Source organism: Moschus berezovskii, chromosome 8 (assembly GCF_049115385.1).
Source record: "Moschus berezovskii isolate FMDL1 chromosome 8, NW_MosBer_1.0, whole genome shotgun sequence".
NCBI lineage: Eukaryota > Metazoa > Chordata > Mammalia > Artiodactyla > Moschidae > Moschus > Moschus berezovskii.
In genome coordinates, this window is record NC_142467.1 from 881051 (window position 1) to 901899 (window position 20849).

The 20849-nt window shown below is 40.5% G+C and overlaps 1 protein-coding gene and 1 pseudogene across 1 annotated transcript in view; one reads left to right on the forward strand and one right to left on the reverse strand.

The window, feature by feature from the left end:
- Positions 1–3229: 3229 nt before the first annotated feature.
- TMEM232 (transmembrane protein 232) overlaps positions 3230–20849 on the forward strand; it is a 235145-nt gene continuing 217525 nt past the window's right edge. Inside the window, exons 1-5 of the mRNA XM_055430649.2 lie at positions 3230–3312; positions 9802–9907; positions 11816–11973; positions 16807–16906; positions 19035–19189. Coding sequence (XP_055286624.2) covers positions 9829–9907; positions 11816–11973; positions 16807–16906; positions 19035–19189 — 492 coding nt within the window. The 5' untranslated portion in view covers positions 3230–3312; positions 9802–9828. The remainder of the gene's footprint in view (positions 3313–9801; positions 9908–11815; positions 11974–16806; positions 16907–19034; positions 19190–20849) is intronic.
- Positions 7544–8987, reverse strand: LOC148777009 (solute carrier family 38 member 6 pseudogene; annotated as a pseudogene).

The window sequence follows — 20849 nt, forward strand, 5'->3', positions numbered from 1 at the left end:
TGTTTAAGACTTCTGTTTTTATTGTTTGGGAGTTCCTTTTGTTTTTCTTTTTTTTTCAAAAGCAAGAATGGGGTTTATTTCTAGCTCGAGCTAGGGCTCATGCCTCCTCCAGCGCAGTGGAGTGGGACAAGAGCCCCGAGCCCAGGTCACAGTGGTTTTTATAGTCTCAGGTTACATAAGCACCTATTTCTGTTCAAAAGATCAAGCTGGCAGAAGCTCATTGGCCAGTTCATGCACGCGCAGAAGCTCATTGGCCAGTTTATACACGCGTGGGGTTTTCTCTGGGGGATTTCCCTTTTTCTTCTGATTGGCCCAATTTTGGCGCCGGCGGGATTTTTCTAGGGAGGAGTTTCTTAATTTTGGTGCCAGCGGGATCTTCTTAGGAAGGAGTTTCTGTGAACTTAGCCTCCACCCTGTCTCCAGGAAATTGAAACTTAGGCCTAAGCAAGGTCTCAGGCCTATCCTGGCTACTCAGATGTTAGGGCTCCTAACATCTCCCCCCTTTTCTGTTGTTCAAATGGAGGAATCTTCCTCCGTGGGTAGAGTTTGATCCAGGGATCTTTATACAGCCTTACTCAAAAAGAATTTTAGGAATCTTTACTTAAAGACAACCTTATCTAAAATGGAGTAACTTTGGTTTTATGAGCAGCAAGCAAAGTACAGAAGCAGAGTTCCTTTTGTATTCTGGTTATATTATGGATATGAGACCTTTGTCAGTTACATGTCTTGAAAATATGTTCTACCATTTGACATTTTGCCTTTTAACTCTCATGATGTCTATATAGATATGCTTACAAGTAGAGGTGGTAATCAAATAGTTAACTATTGAAAATAGTGTGGAGATTGATAACTCAGAATAGTGTGCAACTACTAAATACCAGGCTTTTGTAAAAGAATTTTAAGAAATTACAGCATCAACTGATGCATGGAAGGAATGGGGATTTGTCAAAGACATTGTTATTTGTTGTGTACATCCATGTTACTGCATATAAGGATCAGTTGAACTTGAGTAATGTCTGAAAAATTTAATGAAGAAAGCATGCTACAGTGCTGCTTACATGGTTCTCTTTGTTAAAAAGAGCTCACGTAGCTTGGTTTGTGAGCGTTGATCTTGGCTGTTTCTGATGGGTAGAGTTGGATGTGGTACTGTTGGCAGGCCCCCGTGAATATTTGGTTTGTTATAAATAGCACTATTGCATCGATACTTTAAAAAAATCTAATTTCTAATGAAATTTAGAAAAATTTAAATGGATAAAGGGACTATCTTATTTTTATCCCCATACCCCTTGTACAAAGGGGAAGATTAAAACTATTTTGGACTCTTCATGCAGAGTATGTTGGTCAAAGACGTGTCATCCCAGATGACTGTTGAGAGTTTTCAGCCAACCTTTACCTTATCCATCGAAGCACATATTTCCAAGAGCAGGAGAACAGGAAGTCAAGTGTGAAGTTATTCATTTCCAATGCCCAATTCTAGCAGACTTTGTGAGTTCTAACGCCTCAACTCGCCCACTGTTTTACTATATGCTCCTTGAGGGCAAGGTTGTTCGTTGGTTTCATCATGTACCCTAGTTCCAAGGTTAGTGCCTGAAACTAGGCGCTAGAGACAGTAAATGCTTACTGATTGACGCATACTTTAGGGTGGTAGTTAAAGAGTTTGTCATTACTTTAATTGTTCTTCACTGGTTTGTCTATTTGGTTCTAGTTTATAGAGCACCATGCTTTTGTCTCTGCTTATCCTGTGATTGTGTAACACTGTGATTACTTTCACATACATCTGTCTTCCCAATAGGACTGTGAGTCACTCAGGGGCAAAAATCTGATTTTTATTCCTGTTTTTTTCTATATCCCACAGAGCAATTAATTCAGAAAATTATAAATACAGTAAGTTGTTGAAAAATGTGTTTTATTCTCTCAGATCAGTGCTTTTAATAGCATGACTCCAACAATTATTTTATCACACAAGCAACTCACTGATTCTACCATCAATTTTCTGTTCCTCTGATATCACTTTGATCCCATGCTGTTTTAAACTCTGTGATACATCATTATAATCACTTGATTCATTCTTTTGCATACAGCCTCAACTTTCCTCACTTCTCTTTTAAAATACTTGTCTACTTTCTACTTTCTCTACACTTTACCCTGGGATGCTTCCCATTCAAAAGACTTTAAATACCTGATGTGTGCTAATGACTCAAAGTTTATACATTTAGCTTGAACCTTTCCCCAAGGTCAGACTCCTCTGTCTACTTCTTACTCTGCATCTCTGTTCGGATGGCCATGGTCACCTCAAAGCACGTCCAGTGCTGAACGCATTCTCTCCCCTCACCCCGAATCTGTTCCTCCAGCAACCTTTCCCGTCTTGGTAAATAACAGTTCGTCCTTTCAGTTATTCAGTTCAGTCATGACTCCTTTTATGTTTCTTCTTATGCCTATCTCCAATTCGTGGGCAGTCTGGTTGGAGTTAATGTCAAAATATACCCATTATCTGGACTCTTCCCTTTAATTATTTTCTCTAATTCTGACCCAAGTCAAATTGCCTTTCAGCTAAGTTTGTGTGTGGTCTCACCCTTGCTGCCTGCCCAAACGCCAGCTCTCAGCACGGCATCAGGATGAGCCAGTTAAGACAGAAGCTGGATTATGCCATTCCTCTTAACAAAACCCTGCAGTAGCTTCCTGTCTCATCCAGAGTTAATTTGGCTCATTGTCACCTCTCTGACCTTACTACATGTATCTTTTCTCTCCTGCCTGCTTTTCTTCAGCCATAGTTAGTCTGATTATACTTTCTTGGAGGGAATAATGTTTTAGCTTAAATTGAACCAACACTGAAATATGTGAGGAGATAAATCAATTTTAAGCATAATGAAGCAATGCTGGATTTTACCTATAAAGAAGACATATACCAATATGACTTCTGGCAACTATGACACAGTTTTTTCTCTTTCAAGGGGCTAAAATTTCTTTGATATCATGAGAATTATGTTTCTCAACCAAGAATATGATAAGATTAATCTAGGAGGCCTGGAGATATATGCATCTACATACATATATTATTTTACTGATTTTTTTGTGTGTGTGAAACTTTCTCAATAAGGTAATTTTAAAGGCAATAGATAACACTTAGCACTGGAAGTTTGATTAATTGAAATTTGGAAGTCATAGCTGTAATTATTGTTTTTTTTCTTTTTTTGGCTTAGGTCACCATTTTCAATCACAAGAGAATTCATCTTGAGATTCAATCAAACAAAAAATCCAAAAGAGAAGGAAGAACTATTGGACATAGCTAGAAAAAACATTATCAAATGTAAGGTAATGGCTGTTTGATTACTTAGTATGTGAACTTTCTCTTCCAGTTGGTGGATGATTACATGTTCTAAAATATTGAAAGAAAAAATAAGGATACATATTTCTTTAGTTATAAGTAGACATAGCTTAAAATACTAAATGCAAATTAAAGTTAAAGCTTATGACCAAATCATTCAATGTCAGATGACTTTTGGATGAAAATTATTCATAAGTTATTGGGGAATACAGCTGTTGACACTAGTCCAAGAGTCCACATCAAAATATCAAAGGCCGATAAATAAATATTTATTTATGAAAATTCTACATTTTACTGAAAAAATATTAACAAACATATCTTTTTTTTTTTCTAAAAAAGGACGGAAAGGCCTCCTAAACATTCACTATACATGCACAGGGTACTCTGTTCTTTCTCTGTAACAAACTATTCACCTGACCTGTTAAATACATTCTTTAAGAATATATCATTAATTCACAAATTTTCAAACAATATAAAAACAGAATAGAAGGTAAAGTAAATCTTTATTTTACCTTTTCTTAATTAGATACCATTTAAGTTTTGATGGAGAAATAATATGCACACGATTTTGCTATAATACTAAATGACTGGTGAAATAAAAACTGCACAAAACAAATGAATAAATTAAGCCATCTTTTTTGTGACAGTTATTTCCCAGTATTTTACTCGTGGTTTACCATATGTTTAAAATTAAAAAAAAAAAATCTATGAAAAATGTTGATTAGAAAAAAGAATTCAACATCCATTCATGATTAAAACTCTCACCAAAGTGGGTATGGAGGGAGCATATCTTAACATATTAAAAAGCCATTTATGATAACCCACTGGTGGCTCAGACAGTTAAGAGTCCGCCTGCAATGTGGGAGACCCGGGTTCGAGCCCTGGGTTGGGAAGATCCCCTGGAGACGGGAATAGCTACCCACTCCAGTGTTCTGGCCTAGAGAATCCCCATGAACAGAGGAACCTGGCAGGCTACAGTCCATGTGGTTGCAGAGAGTCAGACATGACTGAGCGACTTTCACTTTTCACTTTCACAGTCAGTGTAATGCTCAGTGGTGAAAAACCAAAGCCTTATTGCTCAATTCTGGAACACAACAAGGTTGTCCATGCTTACCACTTCTATTCAGCATAGTGTTGGAAGTTCTAGACATTGCAATCAGACAAGAAAAGGAAGTAAAAGGTATCCAAATTGGAAGAGAAGAGATAATACTGTCACTGTGTGCAGATTACCTGATACTCTATACAGAAAACCTTAAAGCCGCCACACAAAAACTATTAGAATGGATAAATGAATTCAGCAAGGTAGCAGGATACAAGATTAATATATAGTAATCTGTTACCTTTCTTTACACTAACAAGGAGATATCAGAAAGAGAAAGCAAAAGAAAAGAAGCAAAGCCATTTAAAATTGTTTATAAAAACAATTACCCTAGGAATAGACATGACCAAGGTGATTAAAGACTTGCATGCTGAAAACTATAAAACACTGGTAAAGGAAATTGAAGATGATTCAAAGAAATGGAAAAGTATCCAATGCTTTGGTTTAGAAGAATTAGTATTGGTAAAATAGCCATACTACCCAAAGCAATATACAGATACAAGGCAATCCCTATCAAATTACTCATGAGATTTGTCACAGAGTTAGAACTAAATCCTGAAATTGATATGAAACCACAAAAGACCTGGAATTACCAAAGTAATCCTGAGGAAAAAAGAACAAAGCTAGAGGTATGACCCTTGCAGACTTTAGACAATACTACAAAGCTACAGTAATCAAAACAGTGTGTTATTTGCAACATAGACATATGGATCAGTGGAATAGAAGAGAGAACCCAGAAGTAAATCCACACACCTACAGTTAACCTTCAACAAAGGAGGCAATAATTATAGAATGGACAGTCTTTTCAGCAAGTGTGTTGAAAATACGGGGCAGCCATGTGTAAATTAACAAAGTTCCGTCCGTCCGTTCCGTCGCTCAGTCGTGTCCGACTCTTTGCGACCCCGTGGACTGTAGCCTACCAGGCTTCTCCGTCCATGGGATTCTCCAGGCAAGAATACTGGAGTGGGTTACCGTTTCCTTCTCCAGGGGATCTTCCCGACCCAGGGATCGAACCCGGGTCTCCCTCATTAGAGGCAGACGCTTTAACCTCTGAGCCACCAGGGAAGCCCAAAAAAGCACACCATAAACAAAGCAAACTCAGAATGACTTAAAGACTTAAATATAAGACATGAAAGACTAAACTATAAGACATGACACCACAGAACTCCTAGGAGAGAACACAGACAAAACATTCTATGAAGTAAATTGTACCAGTATCTTCTTAGGTTAGTCTCCCAAGGCAATAGAAAGAAAAACAAAAACAAATGGGACCTATTCAAACCTGAAAACTTTTGCACAGCAAAGGAAACCATTCATAAAATGAAAAAGATAACTTACAGACTGGGAGAAAATATTTGCAAGTGATGTAACTGACAAGGGATTAATTTCCAAAATATGCAAACAGCTCATGAAGCTCAATATTAAAAAACAAAAACAAAAACCAAACAACCCAATCAAAAAATGGGCAGGGATCGAACTAGACTTTTCTTCAAAGAAGACATACAGATGACCAACAGGCACATGAAAAGATGCTCGACATCACTAATTATGAGAGAAATGCAAATCCATACCATAATGAGGTATCACTTCATGCTGGTTGGAATGATCTTCATCAAAAAGTCTACAAATGCAGGAGAGAGAGTGGAAGAAAATGACCCTTCTACACTGTTGGTAGGAATGTAAATTGGTGCAGCCGCTGTGAAAAATGGTATGGAGTTTCCTTAAAACCTTAAAATAGAGTTACCATATGATCCAGCAATTCCACTCCTGGGCATGTCTCTGGAAAAGATGAAAAGTCTAATTAAAAAAGGTATATGCACCCCAGTGTTCATAGCAGCTCTATTTACAATAGCCAAAACATAGAAGCAACCTAAGTGTCCATTGACAGATGGATGGATAAAGATGTGATATATTTGTGTACTATGTATATATATACTTATATGTGTATATATAAATTGCTAAGTTGCTTCAGTCATGTCCAACTCTTTGCAACACTGTGGACTGTAGCCTGCCAGGCTCCTCTGTCCAAGGGGTTCTCCAGGCAAGAATACTGGAGTGTTGCCATGTGCCCTCCTCCAGGGGATCTTCTGGACCCAGGGATTGAGCCTGTGTCTCTTACATCTCCTGCATTGGCAGGCAGATTCTTTACCATTGGCGCCACCTGGGAAGCCCCAAAATGTGGTACATCCGTACAATGGAATGTTACCAGTGATTCAAAAAAGAACTATGAAGCTGTCTTCCTCCATGAAGAGTCACGGAGGAAACTTAAACACGTTTTTCTAAGTGATAGAAGCCAGTCTGAAAGGTTCAATGCTGCCTGATTCCACCAAACAGCACTTTAGAAAAGGCTCATGGTTTTTATGTAGACAGTAAAAAGATCAGAGGTTGCCAATGCTTGCATCAGAAGTGAGCCCTAATGTAAAGGATGGACTTCAGTTAATGGTAACGTATCAATATTGGCCCATCAAGTATAACAAATGCACCTTACTAAAACAAGCTGTTAGTAATATGGGAAACTGGTTGTGCTGGAATGAGGGGATACATGAGAACTCTGTACTTTCTGCTCAGGTATCTCTGTAAGCATTAAAACTACCTTGCTGATTCCAAAAATTAAACTCATGAGCAAAAGGTATTCAACACATTTAGGGGCAGTTTGAGTTTGTTTCTTATTTTGAAGCTGCTGCGCCTCCTTTCCCTTGCCCACTCCTGTTTTGTCCTGCTTTTCTGTTGATGTTTACAAAAGTGTTGCTGCTGCTGCTGCTAAGTCACTTCAGTCGTGTCCAACTCTGTGTGACCCCATAGACGGAAGCCCACCAGGCTCCCCCGTCCCTGGGATTCTCCAGGCAAGAACACTGGAGTGGGTTGCCATTTCCTTCTCCAATGTGTGAAAGTGGAAAGTGAAAAGTGAAAGTGAAGTCGCTCAGTCATGTCTAACCCTTAGCGACCCCACGGACTGCAGCCTACCAGGCTCCTCCATCCATGGGATTTTCTAGGCAATAGTACTGGAGTGGCTTGCCATTGCCTTCTCTAAAGAGGAGTAATCCAAGGTGCCTCCCAGAGTAATTCCTTTCTGCGTATGAGGTAAAGTATTCTTCATAGAAAGTGGGAAAGTATTTCCTTCAGTTATTAATCCGATTAAAAATAATGCGTGCTAAACTAAAGTTACCCACCAAAATACCAAAGATGAGCAAGACAAAGGTCCCCAACTTTTTGCATGAGAGGAAATCCTCTCTGCTCATTTTAAGAGAAAAAGAGTCCTGGGAGCACAAAGATCAGACACACGGAGGTACTGGAACCAGCTATAGCAAATGAGTTCCCAGTGTCAGGAACACATATTGCAAGTGGAACGGTGACAATATTGAGAGCCAGGGTGCTTGAAGAGCTGGGAATCCTGGAGAACGGAAGATTGGGGAGCAGTATCATTAAAGCTTTCCTTGCAGGGAAGTGGGTTAGAGGGATCGTCCAAAGCACGGAAAATAGTACGTGTAACTTCAAGGCCATAAGGACAACATCACGTGGCAAGTATTTACTGTAATTCTGATGCTACATCGTCATAAAAAGTGAGGTACCCAAAGAGTGCAGGTATAAAGTAAGTGAGAAAACTTAAAGCAGTCGCTGTACAGGTTACATCCTGCATCCGTTTCTTAGAAGGGCTTTGAAGTTCACAGCATATGGACGGATTGAGGTGTGCAGAGGAATGAAAAAGTCACGGTTGGTAAGCATTCTCTTTGGAGAAATGAAAGAGCTTTGGTTTACAATCATCTGTAGCACTGTTCTACATAATTTAATGTTAAAGGGCAAGGGGTGGAGCATTTTAAATTATTACCACAAGAGCAAAGGACACCAGGAAGAAAAATGATAAACTACTTGTGTAGCCAAGAAGGCCTATTTTAGGAAGAAGTGCAAGGGGGAACACCATGGCAACACGAATGTGTCTCCATCAAGATACCAAGACCCAGCAGGGTCTCCAGATAAAAATTCTGAAATAGCAGCAGGAAGCTGTTTTAATGATTAAAAGAGAAGGTGACACAGCTCCAAAATGTTCTCAATTACCCTGGCGCTTGGCAGCACCACTTTTCCAGGTAATCCAAATGCAGAGTCCAGGATCTTCCTAAGACGTCACCGCGGTCTGAATACGCAGACTCGGGAGGAGGTGAACTCGGTGAGAAGCCGCCAGAGCGACCGTCAGCAGCAGGAGCCGAGCGCAAGGGCGCCGAGTGGCCGCAGCGAGAGCCCAGCCGAGGCCGCCGCCCCGGTGCCGGCGCCTCCGAACGGGACGCTGAGAGCCCAGCGGGTGCCCCGGGCCTCTGCGTGTGAGCTCCGTTGCTTTGACTGTGAGTGTTGCTAGATGCTAAGTCGCTTCAGTCGTGTCAGAGTCTGTGCGACCCCATAGACGGCAGCCCACCAGGCTCCCCCGTCCTGGGATCCTCCAGGCAAGAACACTGGAGTGGGTGCCATTTCCTTCTCCAATGCGTGAAAGTGAACTCGCTCAGTCATAAAAAGGAATGAAGTAATACCATTTTCAGCAATATGGGTGGACCTAGAGATTCTCACCTGAGTCATGCAGAGAAAGACAAATATCTTACAATAACAATTATGTGTGGAATCTTAAAAAAACCCACAAATTAGTTCAGTTCAGTTGCTCAGTTGTGTCCGACTCTTTGCGACCCCGTGAAGCACAGCACGCCAGGCCTCCCTGTCCATCACCAACTCCTGGAGTTCACTCAAACTCATGTCCATCGAGTCAGCGATGCCATCCAGCCATCTCATTCTCTGTCGTCCCGGTCTCCTCCCGCTCCCATCCCTCCCAGCATCAGAGTCTTTTCCAGTGAATCAACTCATCGCATGAGGTGGCCAAAGTATTGGAGTTTCAGCTTTAGCATCAGTCCTTCCAATGAACACCCAGGATCGACCTCCTTTAGAATGGACTGGTTGGATCTCCTTGCAGTCCAAGGGACTCTCAAGAGCCTGCTCCAGCACCACAGTTCAAAAGCATCAATTCTTCCGCACTCAGCTTTCTTCACAGTCCAACTCTCACATCCATACATGACCAGTGGAAAAACCATACCCTTGACTAGACGGACCTTGGTTGGCAAAGTAATGTCTCTGCTTTTTAACATGCTATCTAGGTTGGTCATAACTTTCCTTCCAAGGAGTAAGCGTCTTTTAATTTCATGGCTGAGAGATGTACCTATGTGTAACCAAATCATTTGGCTGCATACCTGAAAGGAAAAGAATATTGTGAGTCAACTACACTTCGATAAAAGTAAATGATAAAGTATGAATAAATCAGTAAAATGTGACAGTGAAAATAAGCCTGTATTAAAATGTAAAAGCTGCATACTTTTGTTTCCTTCTTTGATCTTCCCAATAACAGAGAAAACTGGGTCTCAGGACCTTAGGGATGGGGAGGCACGTCCATCTCCCTGCTGCGTGGACCGAAGTGGTGTGCCTGGCTCAGTGCAGAGGAGAAGTCCAGGATGGTAAGTCCGCTGACCGAGCTCTTCTCAGCCACTCTAAGTGATTTTGATTAGCAGTGCAGGCGTAATTTGGTAGCTGTAATATGTAGAAACTGTGCAGGAGCCAAGGAAACTTTGCCTTTCTTGTATTGAAATATCTGACAATGTTTCATTATGAAAGTTCCTTTTGTAATTTTGAATTTATGAATTTGGCTGCTCAACTTTCTAATTACGAAATTGTTTTAAAAACTTTTGCTCAGCAGAGTCCTTATTGCTTTTTTCCTAAAATTAGTAACTAATTAAAAAGTAATATAAAATGTCATTTAGTGATTTTCAATTACAATAGGCATTATACTTTAGAGAAACTTGTTTCGGTATTTTATAACTCTTACTCATAAAACATTAACCACATGGCCATTTATTTCTTCACTTGTTTTAAACAGCCATTTTACTCATTACCTTTTCATTTATCACTTCTTATTTCCGTATCGCCTTTTAACCCTCCCCCAACCAATCTAAAAAAGAAATTAAGAAACATTATTTTTCAGGAAATAAAGTTCCTTCTATCATTAACCTAACTTTTATGTGTATGCCTTTTAAAATGAGTTTAGAATGGTATCCAGATGAGGTCAGAGAGTATTTCCCCACGTAAACTGGGGTTTGTAGTGCTTTCTGGGAGCTTTCAAGCGGCAGGGAGAATAGGAAAGACTCTGTATCGAACTTGCCTTTATGGCCCTTTGTCACAGCGCTGTCCACAGCCTGGCCCTATGAAATGCTTTCAATGATCCTGAGGTCAGCAGTCTTAGTCACCAGCAACCACTTGCTCTTCCTTGTCATTTAACCTAAGTTTTGTTCGTAATAGCTGCTCAAAATCTTTGTACAGGTACATTCTTGGAGAAATTGTGAGTTTGGTTCAAGATCCCCATAATAAAGAAAATATTTCAATGAAGCAAGTCACATGAAGTTCTTTGCTTCATGGTGCTTGTAAGAGCTATATTTATACTATATTACAGTCTATGAACTGTGCAGTAGCTTGTCTGAAAGATGCACATACCTTAATTAAAAAAGAATGCTTTTGGAAAAGTGGCAGTTGCTAGACTTGGTAGATGTTGGATTACTAAACACCTTCAATTAAAAAAAAAAGAAAAACTGCAATATCTGCAAAGCACAAGAAATAAAATGAAGTACGCCTGTAGTGCCGTGAGGTGCAGTTTTCTGTGGGGCCTTAACTTTACATTCTTCCTCCTTCAGCTCCATCGGCCTTATTCCCTCTGCTTTTCTGTTTATAGCACTTCCGTTGACACTTCTTTGTCATCCAGTTCTGTCCGATCTCCCCACCATTATGTAATGATGCTGGCGGTAAAGAACCTGCCTGCCAATGCAGGAGACTAGGAGATGCGAGTTTGATCCCTGGGTCAAGAAGAAAACCTGGAGGAGGACACGGCAACCCACTCCAGTGTCTGGCCTGGAACGTCCCATGGGCAGAGGCGCCTGGCGGGCTGCAGTCCACGGGATTGCAAGCAGCTGGGCAGGGGTCAGCGGCTGCGCGAGCGCATATACGTGCCCTGAGCTGCGGTTGTTGGCTGGAAGAGCTGGAACGCCGTCTAGCGCGTTTCTCTCTCTTTCCTCGCCTCTCTCCCGCCCTCCCGCTCCTCTGTAGTCGCAAGGGGGCGACTTGGTTGCCGTTTCTGACCTAGCCTTGCTAGTCACACAGCGTCACTGAGTGGCCCTTACTGTTGGTTGAAGCAGTCACGAGGCCTCAGGTTCGCGGGGAAGGGGGCGTAGACCTCACCTCTTGATGGGACGGGTGTCCAAGACTGTGAATATTTCAAAGCCACAATGTGGTTTTGGTGACTGATTATAAGACTTAATTGTAGCATATAGAAAAACAGCATGATTTATAAATTATGTTTCTACTTGTTAATGTTGCAGAAGCTTTAAACATGCTCTATGCTTCCCTGGACCATGCTGCCTTTGATTGTGATCATCTGCCTGCCTTATTTTTTGTTGCGGAATCAGTTTTATACAGACTCTGCTGTGATGCATTCCAAAAGGCATACTTATACTCAGTTGAAATCAAGCTGGCAAAGGTACGTTTTCAGGTGATTCCAGTGTGTTTTAATTGCTACATGCACTGCATCTGGCCACATGATACCTGTTTCAGGATCTAAACAGGCCATTTGGTTTTATTACAGAATATTCTGTTTGGTAATTTATTTTAATTTCTAAATGTGGACACTACATTATTACTTGATATGCAAATAGAGATAGTTGGAGAAAATACAGTTTTGCCAACTATGTAAGAAAATAACAATTAAGAATCAAGTTTGTACTTATTTCTGAATGTATATAGCTTTCTCATATTTTAAGGATTCCTGTATGCCAGTTTTCCATTAAAAAATGCTGACTGATATACTCTTAAAATGTTGCCCGATTTGAGAAGATAGTTATCTCAGTGTTCTATGTCATTTTAGAGCTGTAAGATGGAAACTACATTCATGTAGCTCACGTTTCATAAGGGCCTAGAAGACAGAGCGTTACACTTCCTGTGATGATCAGGTTGCCTGCTGCAAAATTTATTATCAGTCAAAGAAATTTAGCTTAACTAGTGGTTTTATTGGAGAAGGCAATGGCAACCCGCTCCAGTATTCTTGCCTAGAGAATCCCATGGATAGAGGAGCCTGATGGGCTGCTGTCCATGGGTTTGCACAGAGTCAGACATGACTGAAGCGACTCAGCATGCCTGCATGCATTGGAGAAGGAAATGGCAACCCACTCCAGTATTCTTGCCTGGAGAATCCCAGGGACAGAGGAGCCTGGTGGGCTGTCGTCTATGGGGTGGCACAGAGTTGGACACGACTGAAGCGACTTAGCAGCAGCAGTGGTTTTATTGCAAAGAAAAACTGGAAGAATAATTTCTTCCAGTTTAATTTATAAATAAAGAAAATGTATCTATGTATATATTTTAGTTGACATATATGTATATACATAGCATTTGAAATAAAGTATGGTATTATTTGCAAAAATATATTTTCCCTTCTTTAATTTTGATTATGTTAGAAAGTGGGCATGAAGATATTCATGAGTCATCCAGGGCATTTTGGAAGACACTGTATTTCAGACCTCATAAATTAAGTCTAGATCCTCTCTGATATGTTTGGGGGTAAAAGATTTATGGACACCAGGCAAGAAACAGAACATAATAGAAATTGAACATGCAAAGAACTGAGGCTTTGCATAGAACAGCTGGGGGCAAAGAGACAAGTAAAATTACAATGGCCTTTTCTTCTTTATTTCCCAAACTGTTCATTATAACAATACCTAAGAGCTTCTATTTATATAATTATTTTGGGATTTCAAAATATAGTATGTGTATTACTTATATAAAAAGGGTTAACATTAGGGCTAGTTTATGATGGAAAAGGAGTGGAGTGGAAAGACAGATCAAGTGTGTGTCACTTTTTTCTCCTTTCCTTCTCATCCTCTTTGGTGACCTTTTCCCATTTCTTGCTTTTTATATTTCTGCCAGCAATAAAAATGGCTATAAAATGAAGTTTTAGTCATTGTGTATATTGCTTATAATTTACATATACCATGGATTCATTTAATTTAAAATATTCCTATATCCTCTCCTCTGAGTGGTTAGACTGTTTGCATTGCACGATAAGTGGTGCTTTAGATGTATTAGACATAATCACTTGTTTAATCTTCACAATAATCCTAAAAGGTAGGTGCTATTATGATCCACCATTCCACAGGCTAGGCAAAGAGACTCTAAGTTGATTACCCAAGATCTCAACAGAGAAGATTTTGAAACCCAGGATCCCACGGACTGTCAGCCATGATTCTACTCATTTACCTGGGCTCCCAGGTTTACTAGGCTTCCCTGGTGGCTCAGCTGGTAAAGAATCTGCCTGCAATGTGGGAGACCTGGGTTCTACCCCTGGCTTGGGAAGATCCCCTGGAGAAGGGAATGGCAACCCACTCCAGTATTCTGGCCTGGAGAATTCCATGGACAGAGGAGCCTGGCAGGTTGTAGTCCATGGAGTCACAAGAGTCAGACACGAGTGAGCAACTAAAGCTACCTACCTATCAGACTTACTGAGTTGAATGCTTGCTTTTCATTGTTCTAGATAATACAGATTAGCTCGTAGAGATCAGCAAGCTTTGTAAGTGCCTTTGATTTCAGGCAAGAAGCCATTTCAGTTACCCACCTTTTCTTTGCAGGGATTTCATTATATGTCCACTAGTCAGTTGGACGCTTCCTTTTTGATTTTTTCTTGTTGACAGAACGGCGTATGTGAGGGCATTGCCGTGGAGTCACTGCTCACCTTCATACACAGCGTTCTGCTTCTCTTTTGACAAATACACAGCTCACGCTTGGGAAGAGACAGAAATACCCAATTCCTAATGTTACTTATTTTCACATTTTGTGCATATTCTTCCCTCATCTGAGTGTGGACTCTTAACTACTGGAGTCCACTTATTAAAGCACCATTGGTTTAATATATATGCAAGCTACATACATATATATAAACCATACGTAAACTATAGTTTAATGTGTTTTTTTCACATAATTGCTATTTGTCTGTTTTTGGGTATGTTGGTTCTGGGCTTCTTTGTGGCTCGGACGGTAAAGAGTCTGCCTGACAATTCAGGAGACACAGGTTCAATCCCTGGGTTGGGAAGATCCTCTGGAGTAGGAAATGGAAACCAACTCCAGTATTCTTGTCTGGAAAAATCCATGGACAGAGGAGCCTGGCAGGGGCTACAGTCCATGGAGTTGCAAGGAGTTGGACACAACTGAGCAACTAACACTTCCCCTTTGGCTCTGGGTCTTCACTGCTGCACGGACTTTCTCTGGCTGTGCTGAGTGGAGGCTACTCCCTGGCTGTGGTGTGCAGGCTTCTCGTCGTGGAGGCTTCTCTTGTTGCAGAGCAAGGGCTCTCGGATGCATCGGCCTCAGTACTTGTGGCATGTGGGCTCGGTAGTTGCAGTGCCTGGGCTAAGTTGCCCCCGCGCACACAGAATCTTCCCAGACCAGGGATTGAATCCGTATCCCCAGCATTGGCAAGTGGGTTCTTAACCGCTGGACCCCCAGGAGCGTCCATTTTAAATGTTTTAGATAGGACTCTGAACAGTGTTCTTCAGTTTTCTATAAAGCACACGGAACACATACCCAACTATTAAAATGTGATACATGATGAATGTTATCCACCGTTTCTCTTTCACAATTAGGTAGCAGTCAGAGAAATGACGACGAGGGATGGAAAGAGAAGGAAAGGGGATTAAAGAGCAAAGGAAGGAGAGATGGCAGGCAGAGAGGCAAACTGACAGGTGGACATTTACTCTAGGAGGCAAAGCTTAAGTGGTCAAGCTGCAGAGAGAGCATGGACACCAGTGAAACATGAGGGCAGACGCACGGAGAGTTCAGAACTCTTCAGAGAGAGAGAGAAATGGCAACTTTTTCAGTAAAAGCCTAGCTTTTCAAAATATTGCAGATGAAAGCTTTTAAAACCCATTTTTCAAGTGTAGTCATATAAAGTTTTGCTTTGGGATCAGGGGAACACATGATCAAATTGCTATATAATCCAGCAGTTATGCAAGCTGATATGTTTGTCGATCACGTATTTTTCTCTTTTGACCTATGCTCAATTTTTAAAGTCTTGTTTTCAGTATCCTTCTCTGGTCCCTTCAAAACTTAAATTATTCTTCTTCTGGTGAATTTATTATTTCTGACTTTAATATTCTCACTTAGACTATTGCAGTATTCTTTTGAATGGTCTGTTGATTTCCACTTCCTTCGTACCTAACTTCAGTCTTTTGGAGAAGCATAGTACTGTATCAGAGTAGTTTATATGAAGAGATCCCTTGGCATGACATAAATATTTATTTATGAACATGTACTGTAAATCATGCATGTTTGTAAGTTATGGATACATTTATAAACGTTCATGGTGCATTCTCAAAATTTATTTTAATGATTGAAATTTTTGATAAAAATATTGGTAAGTCACTGCTGTAATTGAAAGTTTATGTGTTTTGATGCAATACACACAGTCCTGGGTTCAAAACCCAGTGATGCTGCTCATTTGCTTAATAATCTTGTGTGACGCACTGAGACTTGTTAGGATCATCTTTTGAGTTTAATTTTATTTTTTTACATGTAGATCAATGCCCTGCATCATTGCAAAGAGGATTTTGATATACGATTTTGATAGTGATATAGGGGTAGTTATTGTTATTTGGTCCTTTCCTGTAATCTTATGATTTAACAATTTAAGCATTTATATTCCATTTATTACTATAGTCTTACTTTTCATGAAATCTTACATTTTTTTGGTAGATATTTCAATTCTGTTGTCTGTGTAAAACAGTTTTAGCTATAGATGTCTTTTAAACTTCACAGAAGTAAAGTACGAAATTGTTCATTTAGTAATGCATTGTGTGTGTGTGATGTTATGAGGGGTCACAGTCTGCACAGGCAGAGTAGTTCTCGAAACTGTCACAGTCCGGAACACACACGGTACACATTCATGTGTGGACAGAAACAAGGCACTGTGTAGTGTGCCAGGGTGTTTTCTCTTTTATTTTAAAATCCCCCTTCGTTGGTTTCATGACTCACTTAAGGGGCATGACTTGCAATTTGAAAGATACTGTTCTAAAGGATATAGAACAAAAGAGCATTCAGTATTGGTCATTATATATAATGGAGAAATGATTTGTAACCTTTTTTTTTTGCTGAGCCGGTATTTCACCCTTGGTATAAATGTTTTAAAGTTATTTCAAAAGGACATGATCTCAAGTGAATTTGAAATTGTTTCATCAAAAGCAATGGCAATAATAAAATGGTTTATTTTCCTTATGGTTTTTAAACATTTATTGATGTAACACAAAAATCTTTTTTCTTTCTCTTTTGACAGATTGGCTATTTGGTCTTCTTACGACTTTTTATACATTTCCTTCACGGTCACCTGGAAAATTTTAAACAACATTTACTTAGGCTTCAACCATATTTATACGGTAGGCTGTCTTTTATTTTCGATACTTATAAATGTTTTATGCTATATTTTGAGAAGCTCAGACTGTCACTGTAAGGAGTATAAGCTGTATTTTATTTTTTGTGAAAGGTGATAGGTGCAGTTTTGAAAGCACAGCTTCTGGGCAAGACTGCACAGGGTTTATGTTTAAATTTCCTACTTAACTCGGCGTCTGACCTTGTCTGTGACTCACTGTTTTCATCTGTAATAGTATCTGGCTTACTGGATTTCGAAAGTTACATTCGTATCTTAGTCAGGTAACCCTAGTGGTGGTGTGGATGCCGGACTGGAGAAGCAGAGGGTGGACGCAGGGGTCCGTGAGCTGTGATGTTAGAACAGGCAAGAGATTAAAGGTGTGAGCTGCTACAATGGGGATGGATAATGAAAAATAATTTTGAAAAGTATTTAGAAGATAAAGAAAAATTGGACTTGGTGATCACTTGGCTCTAAGCTGTATAAGGGAAAGTGAGCAATTTAGGATGAATCTCAAGTGTTACATATTGACTAGTAAGGTCAAGATAATGGTACTCTGAACTGAAGAGATTCTGGAGAAACACTGGACATATTGAATTTGGAGGTCACTCAGGTGTATATACCCAGTTGGGAGCATGTTTGAAATTGGAAAATAAGTCAAGCCTGGGAATCCCTTATTTCAGAGGTATTGACATGGATCATTTAACAGTCGTCACTGTTAATGTGGATGAGATAAACCGGGAGTGGGCGGTGGTGGTGGGGAGACACTTATTCGCGGAATAAAGTCTTGGGGAGTGCAAACAGTTAATAGATCATTGGAGTAACAGATGTCAACTAGGAGAGGAGAATTAAGAGAAGCAGGAGGGAGTGATATAGAAATCAAAACGGGAGAGATTCGGGAAGTGCACCGTTATTGAGAGATATAAAAGTATTAAACAACAGGAGCTCTGAAAGCGGTGGTGCGTTTCTACAGTCAGAGAGCCATCGTTCTCGGGAGCCGTCCCCAGTGGCAGCGCAGCTCAGACTGGAGGGAAACGGGGTGAAGAGAGAGTTAAGTGTAATGACAAAGTGGCGAGCCGCTTTGAAAAGCTCAGCTGTGAAAGAAGAAGAAATGTGTCAGTGGTTTGGATGAAAAACACGGTCAATAGAGGAGATCACTAGTTGTAGGATAAGACATCAGGAGACCCAGGGTACAAGAAAGGGAGTCGAGTCAGATGGGAAGGGCCTGCAGGAGGGAGTAGAGGGCAGCGTCTGGATGCAGGCTGCGCGGGCGAGGCGCGCGCAGCTGTGGACTGGCCGGCAGTCCAGGCACCCGTGTCTCTCGCAGCGCTTGCTCTGCTTTCTTCATTACGCTGTGAATCTCTTGACTCCTCCCAGAGGCCCCCGCAGTGATTCCGCAGCTTCCAGATATTTGTGGCAAATACAGTTTGAACAATTCTTCTGTGAAACGTCACGTTCTTCCATCAGCTTGGCACTGTTGCTCTGTCTCAAAAACCACCGTCTTTGGTTCGGGAAAGGAGAGCATCCCCTCTCTCTACCCACATCGCCATCCAGCGGAAGAGTGGTTATTACTAATTTTTCCACTGTGTTGATGGATTGAAACTCAAAGGTGGTTTAAAAGTTCGTAAAAAGAACAGCACAAAGATATTTCTGTTAAATACCACATCGTCTTATGTGAAATGGCATAATCATTGCTGTCATTAAACTATATAATTTAAAAATTAATAACAACAACATCTTGAAAAGAATTAAACTGGAATATTGGTTTAAAAGCAGTGACATCGATTACAATTTCAAAATACCCATTATGAAGAGTGTAAATTCTGACTTGATTCATTTTCAGCTGGAAGTTCCCACCATTGTTGTATAGTAACTATACTTAATTGGGCATTCAACCATTATATAATTGCTGTTTTGAATTATGTGAACTCTTATGTATGAATTATTTACCTTGTAGTTTTCTATTATACCACTAGGGGTCACACATAACATTGTTAATCTTCAGTAGTTGGGGAAATACACAGCAGTTTCAGCCTCTCAGTACTGAATTTAATTATATTTTAATAGCTAAAAGACAAATGAAACGCAGTGTGAGATGTTAATGAAATATTTCTCACAAATTATTTTTCTTACGCTAGCACTTTCTTGCTCCAAAGAATTATATTGCATGTATCCAAACATCTCTTCCAATGTGCAGTGCATTCTGAAAATCATGGAAGTTATATGTAAAAGAGACCTCCCTTCTGAATCAATTCTTAGCCCTGTGAAAGACAAGAATACAGATTATGGAATGGTGAGTATATCCTGTGCCTGCTAACTGCTAAGCTGCTTCAGTCGTGCCCAACTTTCTGCAACCCTGTGGGCTGTACAGCCCACCAGGCTCCTCTGTCCGTGGGATTCCCAAGAATCCTGGAGTGGGTTGCCGTGCCCTCCTCCAGGCGATCTTCCCAAGCCAGGGTTCGAACCCAGGTTGCCTGTGTCTCTGCATTGGCAGGTGCAGGCGGGTTCTCTGCCACGAGCGCTGCCTGGGAAGCCCAAGTATGTCTCAGCCCGTGGCACATCAGGCCACAGTACTGTGATTGAAAATCACCGCTTGACGGTTCAGCAGCACAGCTGAAGATGGGCTTAGCTGGGGAGAGGAGTAAACAGTGCAGACACTGAAGCCATGCAGCCCCAGGCACGGTTCCTAGACAGCAGTCAGGACAGCGGCGGGATGCCAGCATCCACCACTGCTGCTTTAGACGGAGGGAGGCCTCGTACCTTCCTCCTTATAGAGTCCATCTCAGCTGATTAATTAAAAAGTGCAACTTAATTTAGATTGACTTTTAAATGAACATTTTATGGTATTACATTTTTATTAAAGGGAGAGTGTGTAAAGTGCAGGCTGTTAATGAAAGCAAGTGTAATACTTTTATGCTCCATAATTCATGTGTAATAACATTTAATATACTATTAAAACCAACTGAAAGTTTTTAAATGGTTCAAAATTGAGGAATTAAAATAATCCTTGGTACATGACAAAACTTTTACTTTCCAACTCAGAAATTAGTGATCAACATTAGGAAAAACCATCTGTCCCAATTGTATGTAATTCCTTGGTATGTGATGAGTTATGTATTATGCAAACAGAACCAGTGCTCTTGTCCCTTTAGACTGACGTACTTCAAGAGACAGACTTCAGTCTGTGTGACTTGCAATGCCTCTATTTCCCTTCCCCACATATATTCCGAAAGAAAGCAGTGGACACGTCAGACCTTGATTCTTTTTCTTTTTTGCTATATATACCTATTATTTTATAATTTATAAATAGAAATTCTGTTTCTCTAATTCTTAAAAAGGAGAAAAATACATTTAACATAATGCTAGTTGGATTTAACTTATATGCAGAGTACATCAAGAGGAACGCTGGGCTGGAAGAAGCACAAGCTGGAATCAAGATTGCTGGGAGAAGTACCAATAATCTCAGATATGCTGATGACACCACCCTTATGGCAGAAAGTGAAGAGGAACTCAAAAGCCTCTTGAGGAAAGTGAAAGAGGAGAGTGAAAAGGTTGGCTTGAAGCTCAACATTCAGAAAACAAAGATCATGGCATCCGGTCCCATCACTTCATGGGAAATAGATGGAAAAACAGTGGAAACAGTGTCAGACTTTATTTTTTGGGCTCCAAAATCACTGCAGATGCTGATTGCAGCCATGAAATTAAAAGACGCTTACTCCTTGGAAGGAAAGTTATGACCAACCTTGATAATATACTAAAAAGCAGAGACATTACTTTTCCAACCAAGGTCCGTCTAGTCAAGGCAATGGTTTTTCCCTTGGTCATGTATGGATGTGAGAGCTGGACTCTGAAGAAAGCTGATCGCCGAAGAATTGATGCTTTTGAACTGTGGTGCTGGAGAAGACTCTTGAGAGTCCCTTGGACTGCAAGGAGATCCAATCAGTCCATTCTAA